The sequence below is a fragment of the Hermetia illucens genome, chromosome 4 (genome assembly GCF_905115235.1).
Source record: "Hermetia illucens chromosome 4, iHerIll2.2.curated.20191125, whole genome shotgun sequence".
NCBI lineage: Eukaryota > Metazoa > Arthropoda > Insecta > Diptera > Stratiomyidae > Hermetia > Hermetia illucens.
Genome location: NC_051852.1, coordinates 8426268 through 8453031, shown reverse-complemented (window position 1 = coordinate 8453031; position 26764 = coordinate 8426268). Strand labels below are relative to the sequence as shown.

The 26764-nt window shown below is 42.8% G+C and overlaps 1 protein-coding gene across 2 annotated transcripts; it reads left to right on the top strand.

Moving 5' to 3' along the window:
• The first annotated feature begins 66 nt into the window (after positions 1 to 66).
• Positions 67 to 25815, top strand: LOC119654268 (protein ROP). 2 transcript variants are annotated; one of them, XM_038059535.1, is made up of 10 exons: positions 67 to 223; positions 11455 to 11628; positions 11702 to 11857; positions 12526 to 12629; positions 16411 to 16930; positions 16992 to 17113; positions 17196 to 17309; positions 17374 to 17541; positions 17611 to 17798; positions 24139 to 25815. In XM_038059535.1, exons 1-10 carry the CDS (start codon positions 196 to 198, stop codon positions 24359 to 24361), a joined length of 1797 nt encoding a protein of 598 aa, XP_037915463.1. In that variant the 5' UTR covers positions 67 to 195; the 3' UTR covers positions 24362 to 25815. The 2 variants fall into 2 exon arrangements, with proteins under 2 accessions (XP_037915463.1, XP_037915464.1); XM_038059536.1 differs by lacking the exon at positions 12526 to 12629 and adding an exon at positions 12022 to 12125 and having other exon boundaries at positions 24139 to 24361.
• Positions 25816 to 26764: the final 949 nt, after the last annotated feature.

Here is a 26764-nt window from a genome sequence, read left to right as displayed (position 1 = left end):
TTACCAGCCCTGTCTTTATAGAAACTGTCACTGATAATGAATTTTGACACATAGTCACGCATTTTCTTCCACACCTTCCAATCGCCGAGGAAATTTCGTCCGCTTCTGTCACGATAATATTTTGTGTGCATTTAATTCGATCGGTGGTCTCGTTTACGATCAGGAAAGTCCGTGAAAATAAGTGTTGTGTGAAAAATGGCATTGAAAGTTCTTGTTGGTCAAAGTGAGTAACTGATTTCAATGTTATTTCTGCGTTTTACTGCGTTCGTCGACGATCTAATCTGCAACATTGCCCTGTAAAGGGAACGCCCTCATGATTTTCACGAAATATTAAGTGTTCATTGAATAGTTTTGTCAACAACGACTTGTGGGTGTCGTTTTCGTGATATTATAAAAGCAGGATGTGAAGGGAATAGAAAAAAGGTCGAAAAAACGCAGTCGTCCAATAGAGAGTTGTGGGAAGCTATTGATTTTTCCCCGAAGAAGAAACGTTCGATTTCCATGGGTAGATGCGCAAGACCAAGAGATGACTGGAGTACGCGCGTGACGTCACCGCACAGATGAGGTTGACAACTACATGCTGTCAATCGGGGATTGCGGCGATAGATGTCTTCGTTGAAGCCGTGACGAATCGTCGTTGAATTTTCAAATATACGAACTGACCGCGGACGACCCCAGTTCACACCAATCTGAACATTACAAAATCATCACATGCAATAATCGCATTATTGTTTGTTTTTGTTTATGGTTGCGTGGAAGCTTCTGTGATGGAACTGAGTCATTCATTGTCAGCTAGCCCTGCTTGCTGGAGTGACTCAATCCACCTGACGAGCTTTCGTGCTTTTCACTATCGACGTATTTACATACAAACGCGATCGAACTGGTTGTCGCAGAAATGGTTATCAGCCGGTTAGAGTTATTGAAGGTTTTTTCAATAAAAGGTCGTATTTTATGGACTTTTCGTTTGACCCAATTTTCAGAATCGCACTCGGTTGTGGTAAAAATGCAACATCAGCCTCCTTCGGTAGATGCCGGATTTTACCTAAAACTACCACTAAGCATTTAGGCTCGGATGATGCTACCTACTTGAATTATAAGGGGCGCTGTTGGTAGGTTAATGGGAGAATCCGTCGAGAACTGCCCGCAACATGCAGCACTTCTGCATGGTGTGAACCAGACTGTGCGAAAGTCCCAGGACATCAAGTGAAGCCGTGAGGAATTTAGGTACAATGCCTGTAGCTGACAATATTATGAGAACTACAACCACCCGCTCGAGACGTCAAATTTCTTTGATTTCCCGAGCCAGGTGCTCATAGTTTACCTTCTTCACGTATTTCCGTTCGATTATGCTAACTATGGGGGATAGCAACATCACTACTACACGCGGAGCGACCAGTCTCGTCAACTAACAGCACGTCAGGCTTGTTATGTGCAGTATGGCGATCAGTCAGAACTTGCCGGTCGCAATACATGCTGTAAACAGAACTATCAAGTGCTGCTTGCGGCTCATATCGGTAAACCGGCCATGTTCCTGTGATCAGCCCATGGTTTTCTGCAAGGTTTTGATGGATAACCTTACATACAGCATTATGTCTGGGAATGTATTGCACCGGTGCCATAACAGTACAGCCAGAAATGAGATGGTCCAACGTCTCTAACGCCGAACCACATATTCTGCGCTGGTCGTTCTCCACTCGTTCTTTCATGATGAGCTTTTTATAAGTTCAGGTGGCGACCACGCCGTCCTCAATGGCACACATGAATCCTTCCATCTCAGCAAAGGGCTCCCCAGCAGACAGCCATCTTTTCGACAAATGGCTGCCAAAGTCAATTCACGTGTTTACCGTGCATTGCCATCGACTTTCATTCATCGATCCACTCTTGGTCCGACCTCCCCCCACTCAGAGGATTGAATGATCGATCTTTCAAATTAAGTGGAGTCAGTCCACAGTCTGCCTTACAGACAGCCGCATGCAAGAGACTCGCTTGCTCTTTGCTGTAAAAATAAGCGCGCAGCGAGTCGACTTGGCGATGATGTTGTGCCACCACGTCAACCACACCCCTTGTTTGGAGGATGCATTCGGAACTTGGACATCGTAGTTCGTATCCGCCGCTGGACGTTTTCCAGATCGGTCTTCGTCCACGGCAATATTCCGAATGCGTAAGCCAGTGAAGGGATAGCGTATACATTCAATGCGCATAACAGCTTCGATGTAGATGTCTCAAATGCTATTTGCGGCATGGCTTGGATTCGACACTTATCTAATCCAAACTCCATCCAAATATCACTGCTGTACATGTCTACTATTTGCAAAGGATTTCTAAGATGGTCATCAGTACCAGCATACAACTTGATATCATCTAAGTATATCAAGTGTGTCAGTTCCCACTTAGCACGTAGGCCATATTTTATTACAAAACCATGCCCTCTAGCATCATTCAGTAGTCATGAAAGGGGGTTCGGTGCCATACAAAACCAAAGGGGACTCAACGAATCCCCCTGGAAGATGCCCCTCCGTATACGGATGGGCTCTGAGGTATTAGCACTCTCAGATGTACGCACTGATAAGGTGGTATGTCACCCTTCCATGAGTTTCGGATTAGCCAGGTATGCGGAACGCTGTCGGAAGGCTTGGCATAATCGATATAGCAACTAAAGAGGTTTCTTTGTCCTCTAGTTGCTTGTCCTACAGCTACCGAGCCGACAATGGGTTGCTCTTTGCAATCCCTTGACCCATCTACGCAGCCCTGCTGCTCCTCGGACAGAATGTTGTTGGTCTCGAGGTACGCATTGACTCTTCCACTAATGATGGACATGATGAATTTCTAAAGGGTTGGTAAGCAACTAATCGGTCTTATGTCCGCGGGGTCCTGCACCATGTCTTTCTTAGAGATAAGGTAGGTAATCCCCGCAGGGAGGAAGAGTGAAAATTTCTCCGGCCGACTCATGACCTGATTTATGTTGTATGCCAACCGACTGTGTACGCGGTTAAATTTCTTATACTAGAAATTCTGCACCCGATCTAGACCTGGGCCCCTCCAGTTCTTTGAGTTGTTTATGGCTCGTCGAACTTCCTCTTCGGTAACATAAGCAAAATTCATACCAGGCGTATTAGCATGGCAGGTGCCTTCGGCGGTAATCCAGTCAGCATGATGGGCGGGTATCCGCCAAAGTCCATCCCAATACTCTTTGGCTTCCGTCACCGAAAACTGCACTGCCCGGATGCTCTGTTGGGATTCGTTGAGCGGTCTTGAAAAGCTCCCCTGGTTCCTCGCATATGTTGCATTCTGGATACATCTGGAGTGACTTTCGCCATACCATCGTAATCAACTGCATACGACAGAAAGTTTCTGCTTTAGTGTGTCCAGAATTTCAACTAAGGGTATTTCACTGGGGATGGCATAGTTCCGGTAAATCCTCTGCAATTTATTTTTCACCCGTCTGCTGGCATTACCAGAGCTGAGCTATCTGAGTCTTCGGTCACTCAAACCAATAACGCGAAAGCGAATCTTCTGACCTTGCAATCTGATAGCCGAAACTGCACCACAATACACAAGTGATTGTAGTTGCAGCAGCTACATATCAGCACACAGCCGAGACGCAATCTCATTGATTTGAGATAGAATTCTCGGAGTTGCTGGAAATGCATAGAGCCTGGGAATACCTGGTCTATGCAAAGGATCAATTTCCGAGAATTCTATGCACGCTCTTTGGAATTTGTCCCGAACCTTAGTTGAACGGTGGAGGAGAGTGCTTCGGCGAGTACTGATACTGTTGCTTGCAGTGCGGCGTGATGTTGATGCCGCCGTTTCTGCCCCCATCGATTCTCGGTCACCAGTTTCTGTAATGACCTCAAGTCGAACACACTCCCTGCTGATGGCCGGGATTTTGTCGCTGCGAGTTATAAAGCGGTACTGGTCTGCGACTCGCTTCACAGTCACTTACGCGAATTGCGGGAAACGCTCGACAAATCGCTGGTGTGACAAGGGGCGGTAAGATGCTGTACACGCCCCCGCCCCCCCCCCCCCCCCCCGCCCTTACTTTGTAGTAGGAGCGGATGATGAAGAGGTTCATTTGTTCGATCCACTTCATCCGCTGCATACGCGAACCTGCTGAAGTGGTCGCCACAGGTTGTGGCGAAACAGCTGCAGCAGGCGGAGCAATGCTCCTGGTCGTCGTAGCGCCTAGACGTCGAACCGCCCCACGACTAGCGGTTTCGACGCCTTGATGTCTATTACGGAAGCCCGACCGATTCACCTAGTCAGACGACTCCCGTCGGTTATCCGTACTGGACCGCAAATTTCTTCTTCCAATTTTTTGGTGGTGCATTTTATGCCTAACTGCCCTGAGACGCTGCGATGCTGTACAGTCATTCAGACTGAGGCTATCTATCCCTCCTCTTTTCACAACTGGGCTTGGGATCGGCTACGGCGGAGTTATTATTATTAGACTTGTTGTAGAGGCGTTTCTTTTCATTGACCTTCATTTCAACATCGTCATTCCAAAGTCAAGTATCTCAATTGATTTACCGCTTACCTGGCTTGGGAGCCCCAAGGGTTGCAGAGGCCGCTTTGTAGATAGTGGCTTTCATTTGGTTCCACGATTCTTGAACATTCGTAATGGTTGGTAATCACGTCGGGCCAGTGCTTGCACAATGTTTTATCGATGGTTTAATTCGCAGGACGGCAGTCAACGGCTGATGTTGACGTACGAAGATCTCATAGGAAATCAGTTTGAGAATATAGTCGAGCTGCATTGTATTGTTCCCACTATAAAATGTAAGAAGATCAGACAATCGTTTGGTAAACCATGTATTCATAAGTACAAGGTCATGGGTGTCCACAAAATCGATTATTCGCTCCTCACCCTCATTGCGCGCCTGTTACCGTCTGTCTTTTCATCCACATGACCATTAAGGTCGCCGGCAATGATGATATAGTCGTCAGCAGGCACGTTACAAGTCTTTTCATCGAGAAGTTGCCAGAAAGCATCTTTTTCGGCATCAAGTCGACCTGTCTGTGGTGCCTATGCGATGAGGAAGTGAATAGTGCGATCAGCTAATATAATGGTGAGCTTCATCAGCCAATCATCAAATCGTTCGACTTCTTTAATGACATCACGGCAACCCTCTAAGATAGCAATGCCAACACCGTATTAAGTGTGTGGGCTACCAAAATAGACAAGTGTGTAGCCATTTTTACCGCGTTCCCGTTCTATATCGCAGCTTTTGACACCATCGGAAGGGCTCTTGTGAGTTCTTAGGCCTTTCCAGTTAGCAACATTTACCGTGCAGACACGTATTTGTTTTGCTCGCAGTAACTTACTTACATCCTGACGCAGTCCAGGCGTCAAGAACCCTTGCCTATTTGTCGACAAGGCCGGGGCCTGTTCTGCCATGCCGACTGTAGTGGACGCCCTAGCATTTTGCCGGTCTTTGACCAATGTTGATGTTGAAAGGTCTCGAGGGTGCTGCTTTTATCTGGCCTCGCACATTGGTCAGGATAAGTCTTATTAATTTCTTCAACTGATTGTCAGAGGGGATTCTGGGTAGCATTATTCGAGCCCAGAGCACCATGCCAACGAGATAATGATCCGAGTCTATATTAGTTGAATTATTTTTGCTTTCAATTTCGAATTAATTATTCCACAAATTTAGCATAAAATTATACGTACATCAAGCGGAAGCACATCCACATTACGAGTGTGTCCCCATATCCAGACTATTCTTAGATAAACGGAGGACTAAGTGTACCTAATGATTCATGCAGAACATGGAGCACTTCATCAAGTACTTGATGAAAGCTAAATGAATCGATTCGAGATAGCAATCAGGCAATGCGGTAAAATTAAAGTTTTGAGTACATACCAAGGAAACCGTACAATCTACGAGGACAGAAATATTGATCTGTTTCCAATTAGGACAACATTCTGTCATCGTGCTACGGTAGTACATATGAGTCAATATATCAACGAAATATAATCACCAGAACGCTCAGTATATATATATAGCGCCAGCCATTATGAAATTGTAGTTACATTTTTAGAAACATGCTCAAAATTGAATTTGATAAATTGTCGTCTTATCGTAATTGAGGTTTAATACGACTGAAGTTGTGGTAGTGGTTATCGATAAATCTGAACCATTGAGTATGGAGAATATTCAGGCATATTTTAGTAGAGATTTTAAATTTCGTTGCTCATACTTATATGAAGTTCTGGTAATATATTTAATAAAAATCCAGGTAATGCTTTGCTCGAGGAATATTTCCTCTAAAATATTGAAACCGTGAAAGCCTCGTATATCTTTTGGACTATAAGTCAGTGAAATTATCAGAATTTATACTTGTTTAGCTTCCAAACTCGATCGAATAGTACAGACAGGACTCTGTTGTCCTGGACTTTTTCCAGCTCTAGGAAATGTTTTATGCAAACGATTAATGTCTTCTCTCCGGAGTGTTTGGCAAAGGAAAAAATGAAATTACCCATTTGGTCTAAGGGCTCGAAAATAATCTTAAACATTGTAAACTTTCAAAAGGCATGAGACTGACTGCAATGAGAGAAAGAGATTTATTCAAATAAACCTCAATCATTGCAGGGTCGCACAGGATTTACTTCCTTAGACCAATTACAAATACAAGATGAAGATTGCCATTACAAGTAAAAAAGTGACGCATACGCCATCATAGGCTCTATTGATGGAGCGGCGATATGGGCTTGTGGTAACCAAGCTATATAATGCACTAGTCAGCCAGTGGCTTTGTCTGGGCGAAAATAACCGACATGTACGTGTACAGCGGCTACACCTCCCCCAGAGGGTAGATAGAATCATTCAGTGCGAAAGGAACGCGTCTACAAGGAGTCCCGAAAAACCCTCAAGCACAGCAAGAGGGAATGTTATAAGAAAATCTGCTCGGAAGCGGAGATAAACCCATCGGGGGAATTTTTATGGGACAACTCAGAAGCCGGTCATCCCCGCAAATCTCGTGTAATACCTTCTTGCTGAAAATAATCCAGGGGTTATCCGCCAGCAAAAGAGGGGCGCTGTGACATTTCAGAGATCTCTGAGTGTGGCGGCAATTCTGTCAGTGACCTCAGACGAATTATTGTAGATCTGCAGTAGAATAGGTGACAACAAAGATCCGAACACCCTTGTAATTCAGTCTGGTCCCCCTTCTGCAATTGTGACTGTCGCGCTCTTGAAGCTGTACAACGCAAACTAACTCTCATTCTCCTTTTGAAATAGAACCTTTCCCGTGTGAACTATCCCTCACGGCTCTGCATCCTCGATCTTCCTTTTGTGCAGCAACGCCGCATCTACCTTGATATGTGTACCCTTTGTAAACTTTGTAATTGCCTGATAATTGCTCTGCCGACTCTGATATTATTTTCCATTAAATAACTGCTTTTGTTGCTTATTAAGAATAATATGATCAAAATGATCACGTAGAAAACAGTACAGCCTGTAGTTGGTCCTCCAAGCCCCAGCATTGATATTAAGATAAATGTTATTCCGCCTGTCAATCGCATGCTGATGTTTCCAAGGCCGTTAAGGGAACTCTTGGTGTCTTCCCTAGTACATAACGCCCAATCGTGCCTTTCAGCATGTTAGTGTCACCGCACCCATGACAAAATAGAAGACTCCTAATTTGGCGAGATCTCTTTTACAGTTCAATGAAGAATCTAGCTCTTCGACACGACAAATTGAACTCGTATTTTGGCTTGGCCCAAGGAAGGCTGTTGAAATCTGTGCACGGCAAAATATCCCCCTCAAGTAATTGAAGAAGCCCACGGCGAATTGTTCGATGTTCCCATTAAGCATGCATTCTGTCAGAATCTCGACCTGGAATAAGGAGCGCTCCACTGTTAGTTAGATGCAAGGGTGGCGTTGTCAGTGCAGGTAATATTCAATGGGTGGCGGCAGCCAATGAAGCAGGCTGTCGCTTGTAGCGGAAATACGGATGAAAATTTAAATTTATTTAACTATCCTTGCTGACTGTCGGACATTGACGAATCGACATGATTCTGAGTGGTAGATTTAGCCCAGGGGCACGAGGTACACCTTAAATAGCTGGGATTTCACGCCTAAGTGTTGGACTTCGGATTAAACAAATGGTAGATGATTCTGAATTACCGTTAATAGTCCCGCCCAATTAAAGACACTTTCCGTGGTCTAATCTCAGTGATTCACTTTTAATTTAGCAGCCCTAATGATCATTGTATGTGTATAAGTAACGAGTTATCTTGCCCTACCGTGATGGCTATGATGCATTATCATCTGATCTTCGTGGTAGAAACGATAGATAGGAAAAACAAATGGCAACCATACTGTCTCGTGCATTATTGCATTACTCAATTTGCAGCCCCTGGATATATTTAATCAAAGCACTGCATTGAGAGCAGCTCATAGACTAATTCGATTAGATATATGACAAAAGAAAGGGATGGGGGGGGGGGGCACAGAGCATTGGAAGAGTTACTGGGAGTACTGAATCCAGTTCTTTCAATGCCTTCCGATTCTCGGGTCTACATACACCTGTTTGGTAGGCGATATGAAGTTATCCTGAAACGTAGAGAGAACTGGGAAGTGCCAGAGGAATTCGTGGCGGGATATACGGAAGTCTTCTACACCGATGGCTCAAAAACACCAGTGATCTGGAGCCGGAGTCTACCTCACATAAAAACGCTGTGCTTTCAAGCCGAAGTATATGCGATACTAAAGGCGGCAAACTGGGTGATTGATGAGCACGAGGCAGGCGTATCGCAATCTGCAGTGATAGCCAGGCTGCATTGAGGACGTGAAGCAGTCCTTTAATCACCTCTACCTCTAGATTCAATGCGGTGGAACTACCTGATCACTGTGGCGTAGAGGAAAATGAAATCGCGGATACTTTAGCAAAAAGGGTTCAATCTTCCCCATGCCAGAACTAAACATGGGTTCCGTAAAGTTTTATCCTGTCAAAAAGCAGGAGTATTGTAGGCATTCTGACAGGCCATAAATCACTAGCAGGATATATGTTCAGAATACGAATTATTCAAGATGATACGTGTCCCTCCTGTAATGAGGTGCGAGGAGGGTAGCATCACATCCTCTAACGAATCCGGGATATTCCGTTAAATGTGGGTGTCGTGTACTATGGGCCACCATGGCCTCAGTGCTCAGAAGCTATAGCTTCTCCCCCACCACACACGTCCAAACTGTTATGTTTTTTGTTTTCGCAAAATCCTAGGTGATCTCATAAATTTTAAGTAGCACCGCGCCCCTTTTTAAGGTTTTGTGTAAAACAAAACCTTCTTAAAATCGATTCAGTGTCTGTCTGTCTGTCTGTCACACGCATTTTTCTCCAAAACGGCTAAACCGATTCGAACGAAATTTGGTGGACAGATGGGAACTATGAAATCCCACGCATACAGCGAGTGGCATAAATTTAGGTGGAGTTTAAAAGGGGTTCCCCATACATTCAAAGGGGGGATTCAAAATTTTTTTTCACCGGATATAGTTGTGTAGGGTATCGATTGAAAGGTCTCGATTTCCACTTTCCTTGACTGGCATTAGTTTTGGCATAAATTGCAAAGTGCGTGAGTAAGGAGTAAAAATGTACGCACTTGAAGTGAGACAGGACTCATTTTCGGAAACTACCCAACCTAAAAATCCGAGAAAAATCAGGGTGGTGCGTCTAGATGAAATCTAGGCCTCAAAATATGTCCCATTCCGATATCGATTATCACCAAATTTGGTACAAAGGTGGGAACTGTGAACGCTCACGCATACAGTGAATTACATCCTTTTACGTCGAATTTAAGGAGGGGTCCCCATACATGCAAAAGGGGGGAGTAAAATTTTTTTTCATCAAATATAGTCATGTGGGGTATCAAATCAAAGGTCTCGATTAGTACTTTTCAAAGCCGATCTTAGTTTTGACATTCGTTGGAAGGGTGGGGAGCGCGGGGGGTTGAAAGTGATCACTTCTTTCAGGGGGCCGTTCTCAGAAACTACCAAACCGAAAAATTTGAAAAAAATCAGGAGGCTGCCACTATATGGTGCCTGGGCTCCGAAATACCTTCCATGCCGATATCTGTTTAAATAAAGTTAATAATAGTATATTACTACAATTTTGTGTAATTGGTTAGAAACCCCCCTTAAGTTCATCCTAGTACCATGAAATTTTGCAATGATATAGGCTATAATATAGAGCATGATCTTACCAAGTTTGGTGGAAATCGCACTATTACTAACAAAGTTATAATACCTCAAATTTGTTGCTTCTTTGAAAATTGAAGACTATGAATGTCAATATCACCCGAAAGTGGATACTCTCACATAATATATGGATATATTACGTGCTACATACTAAGAAATACACAAAACCTTTCGTATCTGAAGCGTCCAGCTTCCGGTTTCCCGATTTGTTTATATTTGATGTTGGTTAAATTGGTGGCATTTGCTAATAATATTAAACTCAGAGTGTGAAGCGTATGAGGTTGGCCATTATCAACACAGGGCTTTCCATCAAATGATTTATTTAAATCGCTTTCTAGAAAATAGAGGGCAATGGAATTTTTAGCTATATTCCACGGAGCTGTCGTGCACTCGTCGCTCCTCACATCTTTTTCTTTTTCTTCAGCCTTCAGTTCACAAGCGGGGTCGGCTCGTGGTGATCGGTTTCGTCATTTTATTTTATCAAATGCCTGATCAGGATGTAATCTCGAGACCTTTAAATCCCCATCCAGCGCATCAAGCCTCCATTGTTTTGATCGGCTTTTTGGTTGCTTATCATTGCTTTCGATGTTCTGACCAATACTGATTGTTTAATTCTCGTTAGCGTGAATTACGTGACCACACCAGCGAAAACGCCTCTCTTGCAGTTTTTCCACGAACGATGCAAACCCATATCGATCGCGGATATTCTCATTTCAGACGTAATCAAAACGTGTCACGGCACCAGTGCAATGCAACATCTTCGTCCCCATTACCGCAAGACGCCGTTCATTGTCCTTTATAGTCGGCCAACACTCAGAACTATAGAGAGCGGCAAACGAACGACATTGCAGTAAATTTTAGATTTGGGACGTGCGCTGATACGTCGATCACAAAGAACACCAGTTGGGGAATGCCACTTCATCCAGGATGCATTAATGCGTGAAACAATTTCATTACGCAATTCTCCATTGGCTGATAGCATTGACTCGAGATATTTGAATCGCTGAGTTCTGGCAATAGCAGTAACCTGCCCTTCGAGATATTTAAATCGCTCAGTTCTGGCAATGGTGAACTGAGCGATTTCAATATCCCGGGTCAATGCTATAAGTCAATGGAGAACTACGTTGTACTCCTCACATAGGGAAGCACAAAACCTTTTATACCTGAAGCGTCAAGCTTCCGGTTTCCCGACTTGTTATCTATTTGCACACAAACCAAACAAAACTACAAGCTATGTTTTTTTTTGTTTTTGCAGAGATTATGAACGAAGTTATTCGTTATAAACCACCAGCACCGGCCGGCACAAAAAAGCCAGCCGCAGCAAAACCAGGCAATGTGGAATGGCGTGTGCTTGTGGTTGACAAATTGGCGATGCGGATGGTTTCCGCTTGCTGTAAAATGCATGATATTAGCGCCGAGGGCATTACTCGTAAGTAACTCCTTAAATGTTCATAAACGAATTTCCTGTCTTCTGTATCTATACACTTTTAACAAATTCACAGTTGTTGAGGATATTCTAAAAAAACGTGAACCACTCCCAACAATGGAGGCTGTGTACTTAATTACACCATCAGAAGAATCTGTTCGAGGACTCATGCGTGATTTTGATCATCCCAATCGACCAATGTATCGTGGAGCGCATGTTTTCTTCACTGAAGGTAAGATCTAATTGAAATTGAGGCACTTTTAGTAGAATATCTGCGTTTTATAATTTCGAATTCAGTTTTTCCCTAGTTTACTTATAATTTTCAATTGTTGTCGTTATTATTATTCTTTCAATTTCATTTTAATTGGAAAACGTGTAATGTTGAATGAAATGCAGTGATACCGGATGCTCTTTTTGAACGGCTTGCAAAATCGCGAGCCGTCCGATATATAAAGGCATGCAAAGAGATCAATGTGGCATTTATTCCGTACGAGGAGCAGGTGAATTTACCAAATTATGATTGATACATGTTTGGTTTGGATCTAACACTACTAACATGATAAGTGTCATCTATGGGGCGTTTCGTTTCACATTTCTTATTTTTATATTCATTTTTGATTTCAATTTGTGTTGTGTGTAAATGTGTGTTTGTAATCTATCTGGATGAGCATGTTTAAGTGATACCAATTTATTCAATATGTAAGAGTGGCTTAGATACTCGAATTATCGTACAGAATTTCTGAGAAATCCCAAAGATTGAATTGGTGTCATTGTAAGCATCCTCATCACTCATAGTTTCAATTCTCTTGCTCTATCCTTTATGCCATACGTACTTTCATCTCCTAATTTATACATAAATGAAGAAGACAAAACTTCTAACTAACGTTTCAATGCATTTAGTCTGTCCGGAGGAATTGTTTAACGAACTTTGTAAATCATGTGCAGCAAGAAAAATCAAAACTCTAAAGGAAATCAATATCGCTTTTCTTCCATATGAATGCCAGGTGCGGTATTTTGTAGAAAAAATGCATGTTTGTTTGTTTAAATGGTTGGATTGCAATGTTATGTGACGGTAGATGCACAAGAACTTGTCCAAATTTAGAAATTGAAATTTATGTTTGACTGTCAAGTGGAATTCTGATCGAATGTTGATGTTGTGTTGATAAAAACTTGATTCGTGAAGTATACGAAACGATGGAACTCTTAACTCTCCTTCATATTTATTTTTTCAATGATCTGCGGAAACGAATAAAGAAACTGGCTTAGTGCTCATAATTATAGCTACGACATTTCTGCTCCGTCAGAGCAATTTTATCTAAACTATCTTTTGTTGGCTTGTCACAATTTTTCATTTTCTAATTCAAAACTAAAATGCTTGTCGCCTATTTTTACCTCAACATACCTGAGCACTGAGTTATGAACGTCTGAACCCCAAACCACTGTCCACATTTGCTAGGAAAGTAGGTTGAATGAAAAGTGTTGAAAGCAGCGGAAAAGTTGCCCTTACGGAATGTTTGCTAAAAAGAAATGGGGCCCGAACAAATATTTAGTTTAATTTAGTTTTGGGTGGGGAGCCGCAGCTCCGAGCACTCAGGTCATTGTTAGGCCCATTGTAATGTCCCCGTAAATCGCCTATTCAACGGCTTCCTGCCTACGGCGTTCGCAGGCTTTAGCGAATCTGAAAACATTCTCCAGAGGCAGAGATCGTGCAGATTCTTCATTGAAGAAAATCTTACCATGAGTCTTTGTCTGATATCTGAGGATGCCTAGCAATTGCATATAAAGTGCAGAGCCGTCTCCTCCTCACACTGGCTGCACATAGCCGAAACCACCACCCCAATCTTTTCCATATGGTATTTTAAGGAGCAGTGTCCCGTTAAAAGCCCTACTAGGGTTTTCATGTTCCACTTCTTAAGGGACAACAAAAATGCCGCTCTGGCGACCACAAGGATTTTCGCCGGGAAAGGTTCAAATTTCTCCACTCGGCTGCGTGAATCCTTGCAATTCCCCCTCCAGAGTGGACTTAACAGTGGATGGCCGGATACCAAAAGCTGGTTCTGGCCCCACCATTGTGGATCCAGACCCTCGGCGAGCCAGTCTGTCAGCCTCCTCATTACCACCGATGTTTCACTGCCTCGGCACCTACATCAAGAATATTTCGTTCTGTCGGCCAAGTTTCAGCAGCACCTGATGACAACTCCACATTAACTGACTTGGTATGTCATTGCTATTTAGTGCTGATAATGCTGCCTGACTGTCGGAACAGATTCAAATGGTTCGACCCCTCCATTTTTGTCGCAGACATTCTTCTGCTGCCAATGAAATGGGATATATCTCCGCCTGGAACGTAGTCGTAGTTTTTCCGTGGGGTCGGGCCACTTCCATAATCGGATTCCCCGAGAACACCCCTGCACCCGATCCGCCTTCCATGACTGATCCGTCGGTGAAAACTATTAAGTCTGTAATCTGAAAAGACTCATCACCATTGTGTGTGTATGTATTTTCAAAGACGCCAGAGTGGATAGCTTTCTTCAAAAGTCTCTTTCATGCTAATTCCGATCGTCTGGGTTATCTTCTCAATTCGAGCAATGGATTTTATGTGCCTCGGGCGCTCAGTTTTATTTTATACGTCGCCCAATCTATCTTCCGCGAATTCTGAAATGGAATGGGTGGAGATGGATCTATCTCCATTCCGAAATCAATGCGTCTGTGATCTGAGAGTGTGATATCGTTTGATACTCTCCACTCTCCGACTAGAGCCACAGTGTCAGGGGATGCCACCGTGATGTCGATGACCTCTCGCCTGACCACCTTGAAGAAAGTGAGTTTATTGGGTAAGGATCTTTAGATCGGTTCCTACCAGATACTCCAGTAGTCTCGATCCTTTTACATTGATGTTGGTACTTCCCCAGCATACGTGGTGAGCGTTGTCATCACATCCTGCTATTATCCCCATGCCTCTACTTTTCGAACATTGGATAGCGCTGATGAATGTTCCATTGGGAACTTTTTCTGCATCATAGGGAAAATATACAGGGCACCATAGTATCTCTTTATTTCTCTGTTAACTTTTTATGGTTTTTTTAGCCGATGTGGTGTCGCTATCACATAGTTTGTTAACCAAATTATTCTGGAAGTCTTTTGAGACTACCATGCAAGAGCGGGGTCGATCACTTCCATTGCCATACACCAGGTCAGCTTGTTGGAAGTTTAGGCCCCTGACTATCCCACCAACAACCCACGGTTCTTGTATGAGGTATATAAATGTCTTGCAGCTATCCGACGACTGATAAGCGCAGTCGCCGCTTTACAATACTACTAAATTTATTTGGGGAATATGGCATCTCATCTACGCCTCAGATGATGATGTCGAGGGTTGTCCGTCCCCTTCAATGGTTTTAGGAGCCGACACTTGTAACGTGATCGTCGCTAACCCGTAGTAGAGCCGGTAGCCCATAGTAAGTAAGGAAAGTTCCCGGACTATCGGACCTCCCTCCTGTTTTACTGCCTAGCGGTATCCAGGTGGAGGGGTTGATGTTATTCTGGACACCAAGTTGTTCCAGAACCTTGGCACCATTAGGCTCTTCTTCTGGGAGCCAGAGGAAGCACTTTTTGAACGATGGTAGCTCAGAGACCCTTTTCAACGTTAGTCGCGCACCCTTTCACACATCGTTGAGGGAGGAGCGGTACTGCCTAAGCCACTCGTTCGTGTTTTCATCGGGAAAGTTTAGCCGTAACATTTTACGGTATACACCTCCTGACTCGAAACGAAGCTTAATGCGTTGTGAGGATGCAGTCCTTACAGCTAGGCGGAGTTTCCTTGTAAGCTGTACGCACTGCTCAGTATCGCTACCGAATAGATTAGTATCGTCATACAAAACCCATCCATCGGCTTCGATAGCCATGGCTGCAAATGAAGGATTAGCCGTTGCCGGCCGAGTCATCTTTGCTGCCTTTTGTGTCGAAGAGTTGGGATCGTCCGAGGACTGCTTCCGCTTCGGTTTCCCTTGGCCGCAGGTGCCCCGAACGATGCTTTCCCCTCAACCTTGGCACAGCCCGTGGATTGTGATTTGTTCGAAGGCGATTTGCCCGGAGGTTGTTTGCTAGACAGGTGCTTACCCATGGGCAAGACTTTAGCCTCAGCAGGTGGCACCGATTGGAGCCCAGGGTCAGGAGTGCTGACAGAAGGGTCCTGCTTCGGCTTGTCCGTTGGATCGTCACGATCGAGAATCAATTTTAGTTTTTTTGTTGGCTGGTTTTATCGGGGAAAGTAAGTCGATCTCGTCAGAACCCCTTTTTGCCGAGACAAGGCTAGTGAAACTGGGGGTCTCCTAGTACCCAGGGTTCACCATTTACGGCCACATCTTAACCCCTGTGACCATTCAGCCGTCGGTACGGTAGTCACCTTGGCTTGGGGTTTTGATAACCGCTTGGCTTCAGGTATCATCTCTCGTTTCCTAGAAGATCTTGCTTACTGAGCTCCCTCACCACGACAAGGTAGGTAATCGTCGAGGGAGTTGGAATGGCATAAGTCAATGTGAGAACAATAAACTTGAAACTCCAAACAACACGAACATTGCGTATTGATTCCTTCGTCAAACTTGTAAACGATTGAATTCATGAGACCACGTAGCATACAATCTAATATACTTGTGCTTCTACTATTCATTTTTTGTAATGTAATCATTCTCTCTTAAAAGCATGAAATCTAATATTTTATTCATCTATTTTTGTAAAACCTCAAAAGCTTGAACCATTCAAATCTTTAATAAACTCTGTATGCAGGTATTCTCGTTGGACTCACCTGACACTTTCCAATGTCTCTACTCGCCAAGTTTATCTGCTGCCCGGGCTAAGCACATGGAGCGCATCGCTGAGCAAGTGGCAACACTCTGCGCTACACTTGGAGAGTATCCATCTGTTCGTTATCGAAGTGATTGGGACAAAAACGTTGAATTAGCTATGGCTATCCAGCAAAAACTCGATGCATACAAAGCAGATGAACCGACAATGGGTGAAGGTCCTGAAAAGGCACGATCACAACTATTAATTTTAGATCGTGGCTTTGATTGTGTTTCGCCACTTTTGCACGAACTCACTCTCCAAGCTATGGCCTATGACTTGCTACCAATTGTTAATGATGTCTACAAATACACACCATCACCAAACACTGCAGAGAAGGAAGTTCTTCTTGATGAAAACGATGAACTCTGGGTGGAGTTGAGACATCAGCATATCGCCGTTGTATCGCAAGCCGTTACACAGAATTTGAAAAAGTTCACTGAATCGAAAAGAATGACTCAAGGTGAGAGTGTTAAAGCTCCGAAAATTAAGATTAGTTAGTTATACTTAGTTGAACATTGCAGCTGACAAACAGTCCATGCGAGATTTGTCGCAAATGATCAAAAAGATGCCTCAATACCAGAAAGAACTCTCAAAATATGCTACTCATTTACATTTAGCTGAAGATTGCATGAAATCATATCAAGTAAGTTTCCATCTGGTTTTTGGAATATGTTTTACCCTCTAAAGCGTGGAGTGCTGATGAAACTCATGTTAAAATTTTCTAGAGCTATGTGGACAAATTATGCCGCGTTGAACAGGATTTGGCGATGGGAACAGATGCAGAAGGAGAAAAAATTAAAGATCATATGCGAAATATTGTTCCAATTTTGCTCGACAAGGTAGGTCCGCTGATCATTTCAAACGAGTACGGCTGTCATTGATTATTTTTTTGTTTATGGTTAGAACGTGTCAAACTACGACAAAGTGCGCATTATTGCTCTCTACGTGATGATTAAAAATGGAATATCTGAAGAGAATCTTACAAAACTGTTCACACATGCGCAACTAACACCAAAAGATCAAGATATGGTTCGAAATTTAAGCTTCCTCGGAATAAATGTTATTGCTGACGTAAGTATGAATATACAATTGATGGTAAAAGGTGTGAGAATAATAAAAGAAATATTTGATTTTGTGCAGAATAACCGCAAAAAGCCTTATACAGTCCCACGAAAAGAACGTATAACAGAGCAAACTTATCAAATGTCACGTTGGACGCCAGTTGTTAAAGATATAATGGAAGATTGCATTGAAGATAAATTGGATTCCAGACATTTCCCATTCCTGGCAGGTCGCTCACAGAATCCCACCTATCATGCTCCAACAAGGTAAATCGAACTTTTTTTTCTACATTACAATGCTCCTTTTTAAGGTTTTGTGTAAAATAAAACCTTATGAAAATCGGTTTACTGTCTGTCTGTCCATCACACGCATTTTTCTCGGAGACTGCAGCACCGATTGACACCAAATTTGTTGGAAAAGTGGAAACGGTGAACACTCATGCATACAGTGTCGAATCCCACTCCGTTTAGCAAGAATAGGAGTTCTTTCATTATAAGATTTCATAGTGAATGGTTATATGACTCTCCTTGTGGACTGCTCTGCGTATGATGGCGTACAAAGCCTCACCATACAGATGTGCTCAAACCAACTTATGTTATCTTTCAGCAACGATTCTGGAAGTCTTCAAATCGTACCTTTTTTATCATGCCTCCTGGCTGGTCTCAACCTTCGTTGGTTTGGTTTGTTATCACCCAAGTACTCCGAGGTGCTCACCAATACTTGGATGAATATGTAAGATTGGTCAATTGGAGATTATGGGGTCTAACAGCTACGTTGAGAGTCGTTTAATGTCCCTTTTTCAATCGTCAGTCTCGAATAATTGAACATAACATGTTGCGGTTCCTTAGGTATAGCTGCCTATTCCGGACAGTAAGCGATGCAAGTAATTCCTGTATCCAGGAATCAATGCGTGGGTCCGATGAGCTTTTCCGGAATTAACCCATCTGCGATCTTCTGTACAGCTCCTTTATAGTGGATTTTGCCAGTCACATCAAGCGGATTCGCCCTCCTTCTCTAGTAGAAACAGTGTGCTTCATTCGCTAGAAGATCCAAGAGAATCATTCATGCGATGATACACTGCCTTGCCGGATACTATGCTATATGCGCTACACACCCTTGGCGCGAATGGATGTTATGCCGAACTCACCCTTCTCTGGTTCATCGTGTTGTCCGGTGCTCCCGCCCAAACAGGAGCTGCGTATAGCAGGATGGATTTAACGATAAGCAGCCGGCGATAAGATTTTAGCACCAGTATTAGGCTACATACTTACTAGAAATGAACTAGCCTTTGCTGCCTTTTCTCGCGCGTAGTCCTGGTGGCCCTAAAAGCTCAACTTGGCATCGATCTTTAAGCCCAGGTATCTAATAATCGATTTTGAAAAAGACTGCCGTTTTTTTTGTCCGCTAGGTCCAGTTGAACCATCTGTAACCATGCTTTGATGGCATGGATGGTTTGACTTCCATAAAGTTGCACGTCCTTAGGGTGCTTGGGAACTGTTACCGCCACCAGGTCGTCTGAAAAACGAATCAATCAATTTTGGCACGCAAAGGCCAAGCATTCAGTCGGACATTATATTTCACAGCAGGGACCCCATTACGGAGCCTGGGGGAACACTTATTGTTACAACATGTTATTTCGGTTTGTCATTCATCTTGTACCAAAGTCTCTCCGAGAAGTATATTTGATTATCCGGCTAAGTAACGAGAGACATTCACTTTAGCTAAGGCGCCTTTAGACAAACCCTCATTAGCCGAGTTAAATGTATCCCTGACATCCAGCGTCACCACTGCGCAGAACTTACCAACGGCCCATGCCTTTCGACCCAGATCCACAACCGTCGATATGGCATCGACGATAGAACACGCTTCCCTAAGGGTACATAATGTTTAGAGGCAAACGTTTCGACGCAAATGTTTTGACGTGGGACGTTTTGACACGAGCACATCTCTACGCTGAACGTTTTTCGTCAGATATGAGTTTTTCACTAACATTTTTTTTTTCAAATCGTATCTATTATGTGAGTTTATATCGCCTTGATGACGCACAGTTTTTTTTCCAACATAATGTCGGGGGTGTATTTTAAAGTATACGACCACATATGATATAGATATGGGTATGGAATTGCGTAGTAATGTGATAAAAGGTAATAATATATTGACGTTACACGGGCAGGATAATATTCCTTAAACTTATAATTCTTAACCATAATCTTCCCAAATATCATTTCTCACATTTTCAACAGAGTTTTCTTAGCAGATTCACTAACCACACTTTCATCACACTCACTAGTAAATTGATTACCACGAAAACTTCTTTTTTTTACGATCTGCTCTCAAATCGGCTTATCCATTTTATGAATTTTTTCACAAATATAGATAAGTAACCGTAAACACAGCTAATTTGAAAGAAAGTAATACTTCCAATGCTTCTAAATATCAACAAAAGCAGGTACCAGATGTATAAATATAGAAAGGAGCAGGAATGTGCATACTAAAAGCAACTATACCTCTCCGATCGCCAGCTGTCTGAATCCCTCCAAAATCACACTTACGCGCGCACTAAGGATATACACTACGCTACGCTATAGATACATTTTTACAGTGCGTAGACTTGAATGAACTGTTGTACTCTGTTTCTGAATGTATACTGAACGCAAAACCAGTGTTTTTGGGAAATCGATTTTTCCAAAAAAAAAAATAAATAGAGATGCCCCCTTAGGGGGAGGTCCCCATACATGCAAAAGGGGGGTGTAATTTTTTTTCATCAAATATAGTCATGTGGGGCATCAACTAAAAAGTCTCGATTAGTGCTTTCCGAAGCTGGTCTTAGTTTTGACATCTCTTGGAAAGGCGGGGAGTTCGGGTAGTCGAAAATGATCATTTATTTAACGGGGCCATTCTCAGAACTGCCCAACCGAAAAATCTGAAAAAAAAAACAAGAGGCCGCCACTAGATGATAACTTCCTTTTTTCAAAACTCAATAAAAACTATTGTATGCATCGGAAAATATTTATTTATTTTTTATAATGTAGGTACATGTCTAAAGTTTTTATTTACATTGTTTTGAAGATCAAATCTGTTAGGTGACGTCCCCCATTCTCCATTGCGTAAACCAATTTCTGGCGTTTGTCATGACTCTTGTTAGCATAGCAGGTGTTATGTTGGCAATTTCTTCTTGGATGTTGGTCTTCAAATCTTGTAGGGTTCTTGGACGGTTCACATAAACACGGGATTTCAAAAAACCCCATAGAAAAAAATCACAAGGCGACAGATCGGGAGAGCGTGCCGGCCATTCCAAATTGCCTCTAATTGAGATAAGGCGCTCTGGAAAGTGTTCCCTCAAAACAGGCATTGATGCTCTTGAAGTGTGTGCTGTTGCACCGTCTTGTTAGAACCAAGTGTCCCCCAAATCCAAATTTACTAGCCGTGGGAAAAAAAAATTCTGTAGCATGTTTACATACCGGTCCGAATTCACTGTCACTGTAACCTCATTTTCCTCAAAAAACAAGAGACCAATAATTCTAGCTGAGGAAATTGCACACCACACTGTGACTTTGGGTGAATGCAAAGGCTTTTGATGCAATTCTCGAGGGTTGGTGTCAGCCCAGTAGCAAATGGGCTTCATCGCTAAAAAAAAACAATAGCACCCTCGGGAACGACATCAAGAAGAAGCTCACACGCGTTCATCCGAGAATTGAAGTCACGTTCTGAAAGTTCCTGCACTATCGCCATCTTATAGGGATGAAAATGAAGATCATCACGAAGAATTCTTCTCACAGAACGATCGGATAGTCCAAGGGCAGATGCGTGTTTGCGCGCAGAACGCCGTGGCGATCGCAACATTGACGCTCTCACTGCTTCAATGTTCTCAAGTGATCTAACGGGCCGAGGGACTCCAGTTCTTCCTTTTGTCGCACTTGCAGTTTGTCTGAATGTAGTGACCCATATAACAATTGATTTGCGGTCTGGAACGGGAGCCAACGGGGCTAAATTAAAGCGATTCCGAAATGCTGTGTTGCAATAACCGAACATCGGCTTGAAAAGTAAACCTCAACAGCAAAGGCACGCTCCTCACTATTCCAACGCATGATGGCGACTGAACCGTGTCGAGACAAAACTTTACAGTATCCCCTCTTGAACGAGATCACTAGCGCTCCGCTATGACATCAACTAACTGAGTGGCGCGCATTTTAAAAAAGGAAGTTATGCTGCCGCACCCTGTATTACATCACGGGGCGGAGTCAGCTCATTCTGGCTTAGTCATCTTTCTTCTATACGCGGCGCACGAGACCGCGCTTTTGTCCTCACATCTGCTTTTCGTACTTTGGTTTGGATAGATGCGATCATGGAGCTGATCGCAGATCTCCAGCAGCTCGTCTCTGGTGACTGACGGAATTGCCGTCACATTCAGAGGTGGCTGGAATGTGTCGGTGCCCTCCTCTCGCTGGGAGAATAACCCCTGGATGATTGTCAGCAAGAGGGTGGGACACATGATCTGTCCCATCACGATTCTGTAAGCACTCCCCCACGGATTTACGTCCGCTGCTGGGCAGAACTCCTTAAAGCATTTCCTCTTGCTTCGGTGAATAGCGAGCTTGAAGGTTTTACGAGCTGCCTTATAGGCACACTCTTTCTGCCCCTGATTGACGCTACCTACCGCCCACTAAGCCGCTCTTCCGGCTTGGTGGCAGGCTGGTCTTCTACTGAGGAATGAGCACCTCCTAGGCATGGATGCGTCACATGCTTTGGCGATACATTGAGCCAGATAGACGGCTCTTTCCGTAGAGGCGCCTGCTTTATCAGGTTGATCTAACCACACCTCTATGAACGTCTGCTCATCCAAAGATTTTGCAGGCCAGTCAGAAATCTTTTTCGGTTTCGGGCATGATAGCTCTTTGCCCTGTGGCTCGACACATGCCTCGAAAAAAATTCCTTCGCTGTGGGTGTAGCGTTCGCTGACGCACCAGGACATACCACGCGCCAGCGCATGGCTGATAAAAGTCAGGTCTACAACCGAGCCTGACCCCCCTTTCTGAAAGGTGTTTACAGCACCTTCGTTAGCCAAAGCTGTGTCCATCTGTGCAAAAGCTTCTAATAAACTGCGCCCCCTAGCATTTGATTCTCTGCTACCCGACTCTTGGGCCCAAGCATTGAAATCATCTTTGAACTTGGTCCCCTTACGTCGAGAACAATATTATCAAGCATTTGCTCGAATTCAGACACTGTCAAACTTGGTGGGGCGTAGCAGCTGTATATATGTACACCACTCATATTCGCCCAGACAAAGCGACTGGCTGCCTGACTTGCAGTACATTGTATGGCCTGTCGACCGCAAGTCCATATTGCCGTTCCACCAGTCGAATCGGTTTTATAAGGTTCACTTATGATGGCAATTTCCATCTCAGTAAATCCTGAGCAACCCTGCAATGATTCAGGTTTATTTGAATAAACCTCATTTTCTTATTGCAGTGAGCGCCTTCCTAAATTCCGAACATTTACCACTTCCGGCAATATGCCGGTTATTCTGTCCCCCTTATACTTCGCACAATGGACATTTGGGGTCCCTATTGCACTCTCTGGCAATATGGTCTTTCTCCCCACACCTTCTGCATCGATCGGATCGATCAATGCTGCTGGTGCATGCCTTCGCGAGGTGCCCAAACCTTTCTTGTTCCTGGAACACCCCCTGCTGTCGCACATCTTAAACATATGCGGTGGGTGTTGTCACGATTTTCGTCGTCCAACAATCGGCCTTCAGTTCATCTTTGTTTGGTCTTGCTACTGGTGTTCTCGGTAATGTCGTACTTGGCTTGAACACCTCGTTCTCCAGATTCAAATCACTTGTAACATTATATGCCAAGGTGACCAAGTTGTCCACCACCCAGGCACTGCAGTCGAGGGATATCGACGACCGGGAGCCCGTTTGCTCTCTCCCGAAAGCCTACGGTACTGGGTTCCGAACCCCTGCACCGTAAGTTTCCTCCTCTCGTCTTCCATGGTGGTTTTATGTTCGGGGTATCTTTCCTATAGCCATTTTGGTCCACGCACCAGAGATGAGCAAACACTAGCCCATGCACAGTCAGAAAAGAAAGTGCATGAACACATATTTACACATCAATAGGTATGCCCCAATCCGCCAACTGGGGTCGCGCCTGATGGGAGATCTGGCCACTCCACACAGGTCTGTCTGTCTGTCTGTTCGTCACACGAATTTTTCTCGGAGACTGTAGCAGCGATTGACACCAAATTTGGTGTAAAGGTGGGAACTGTGAACGCTCAAGCATACAGTGAGTTGCATCCTGTTACGTCCAATTAAAGGGAGGTCCCCATACATGCAAAGGGGGGTGTAAATTTTTTTCGCCAAATATGGTCATGTGGGGTATCAAATGAAAGGTCTCGATTGGTGCTTTCCGAAGCTGGCCCTAGTTTTGGCATTTGTTGGAAAGGCGGAGATTTTGAGTCGAAAATGATCATCAACCGAAAAATCTGAAAAAAAAATTGAGAGTCTGCCACTATATGGTGGCTTTTTTGTTGTTTTTGTTTTCCATGTTATGCAAGTTTTAGATAAAAAAAAAAGTAGTAAGTAAAGAATATTTATTTTAACAGTGCACGATATGGCCATTGGCATAAGGATAAATCGCAAACAACCGTGAAAAATGTGCCACGACTCATCGTTTTCGTCGTGGGTGGAGCCAGCTTCTCGGAAATGCGTTGCGCATATGAAGTTACAAACAACGTGAAAAATTGGGAAGTGATTCTTGGCACATCACACATTATCACACCAGAAATTTTCCTCACAGACTTGGGATGTCTTAGCAAAGAGGATTAAGTCCGATACGAATCGAAGCGTTCTGACATTGATTTGTCCGTCATATACATACATTCTGTTGCTATCATTATGAATAATATAAACGATGAAAAATAACATACGCAATATTTAACGAGGAATCATGAAATCAAAAAAGTTATAACGCTAGTTAATCAATTTGTTACTTATATTACTCTTATTGTTAATAATTAAGGATATGAAAGAAAAGCAAAAAAAAATCCAATTGATTTAGGGAGAAACTTTGTATTCTTCAAGTGATGTTAATTAAAAGTAATATTTTCTTCAATTTACATATATACACATATTGTAACCAAAGGAAATCATTAGATTGTTGTTTTTTACATTGGATATAGTTCGGAAGTTTTATCTCCCGTCCCTTATTATTTCTTGCAATTTTCGCACACATACTTCCAGCTCATTTTAGACGTGTAGTACATTCATAACGATAGTCATGCACTTTTCCATCTAAGGAACCGATATTTTGAGGCTTCCAGGAAAAGGCTATCTCGAAAATAAAGAAGAAAAACACAGAAACAATTGCATTCTTCAATATGAATAGAACATGTTTCCTTGTAGGCTCGTAAGCTATAAAGAAGATAAAATCGTAGATTTCGACATTTCGAACAATATATTATGTGATATTCATCAAATTGTATAAAATATAACTGTTAAATAAATAATATATCAAATACACTGCTCCATTCTAACTACGCATTTATCCGTTTCTCTTCTTTATTTCTCATAAGTTCTTTTAACAAACGGGGACGAGTTAATGCTTCTATGTGATATATATACATTAAATTTAAAAATTACTAGATTGCCTCATCATTAATATTTCTTCTTATTCACATTATATAAAATTAGAACAAAAAAACTTAAAAAAAAATGTTAAAAATTTTTGAAATACATATTCTACAAAAATTAACCTACGAATATGATATTTATACCTAAAAAATACAAACAGTAATTTTTCTCGTCAACATTGCATCATAATAATAGCGATTAATCGAACTGCAACAAATATCAATAATTGTATGGAACTAACGCTTGACAACATACTCTCACACAATAAAGTTTGGCTTAACCACCTTCACAGTACCATAGGCAAAAAATCAGCAACACTTCATCTATCCCGAATAGAGTTGTGTTGAAATTTGTTTGCATCAGAGCATTGTTAACTTAGCCACCATCACTATTAATTATATTATATTGTACGAAGTCGTATCGAAATATATTTTAGCTTATTTATAACTGGAATAATTAGGTCATACACTGATGAAGAATGAAAGTATTAGATGAATATATACAACTTGAAATGAGAAGAGTTGAAATTTCGAACATTTGTCAATTTTCTTGTTATTATTATATAGCAAAAAAGAAACATAACAATAAAGGTGATTGTAAATGTAATGAGAAGAAATAAAAGACAACAGTTTTTCTGAAGACGTTAAAAAGTAGTTGTTCTCCTTGTAATTTATTGTCGTATATTGACTGTCCCATGGCTCGCCGATATTTTGAATTTTCAACTCCATCCTAAGAGAGGGAAGGGAGGGGTTCTTAACTGCATTAAAAAATTGTGGCGAACAATCACCTTAAAAAGTGATAGCAACCCAAAGTGTAGGCACCACGACAATGGGCATCCGCATATCCCGCAACAAACGAAGAACTTAATCGAAGGATTCGGCTGGGAAATAATTCCCCATCCCTCTTACAGCCCTGATATTGCACTCAGTGATTTCCTTCTATTTCCGAAGTTGAAGGAGCACCTGGGCAGTCAACGATTCGAGACGGACGACGAGTTGCAAGACGAAGTTTCCAGGTTTCACAATGGGTTAGTGGCGGGTTTGTTGTGCTATGAAGCAGAAACTTGGAGTGAACAGATGTGGCAACCTAGCAAAAAATTGATCAATATTCCAGAAAATTTTTGTTTAATTTAGTTTATTTATTATTTATAGGAGATTTCTTCGGTCCTTCGGTCTTATGTTTTTCTGCCCAGGGGAACCGTAGCTACAGCATTAGACAATCAAAAACATCCATAACTGTGGCCGATATTTAAGTTTAGAACTCAGCGTCGAGTTTGCGAAAATGACACCACAACCATCTCGCCATCACCACCGTTTCCCTCCGGGTTGCTTTTTTTGTTTCTTACAGACGTTAGAGCCATTTGCTCTTCCCGATTTCCGTTTTTATGCGAGTGAGGTCGTTTTGCTTCTTAAAAGTTTGTTGCTCGCTTGAGTTCCATAATCGTTCCGCAGCTTGTTTTTAAGTTGCTTCTGCTCCGATTTCGCGTTTTAAAGTTCCGTAATCTATGTTCTCTCTCTCATCTACACATTGTTCTTTTGTTCTGGACCTTTCTCTACGCCACCCTGATATCTCTTATTATCATTTGTATGTCGTTATGTA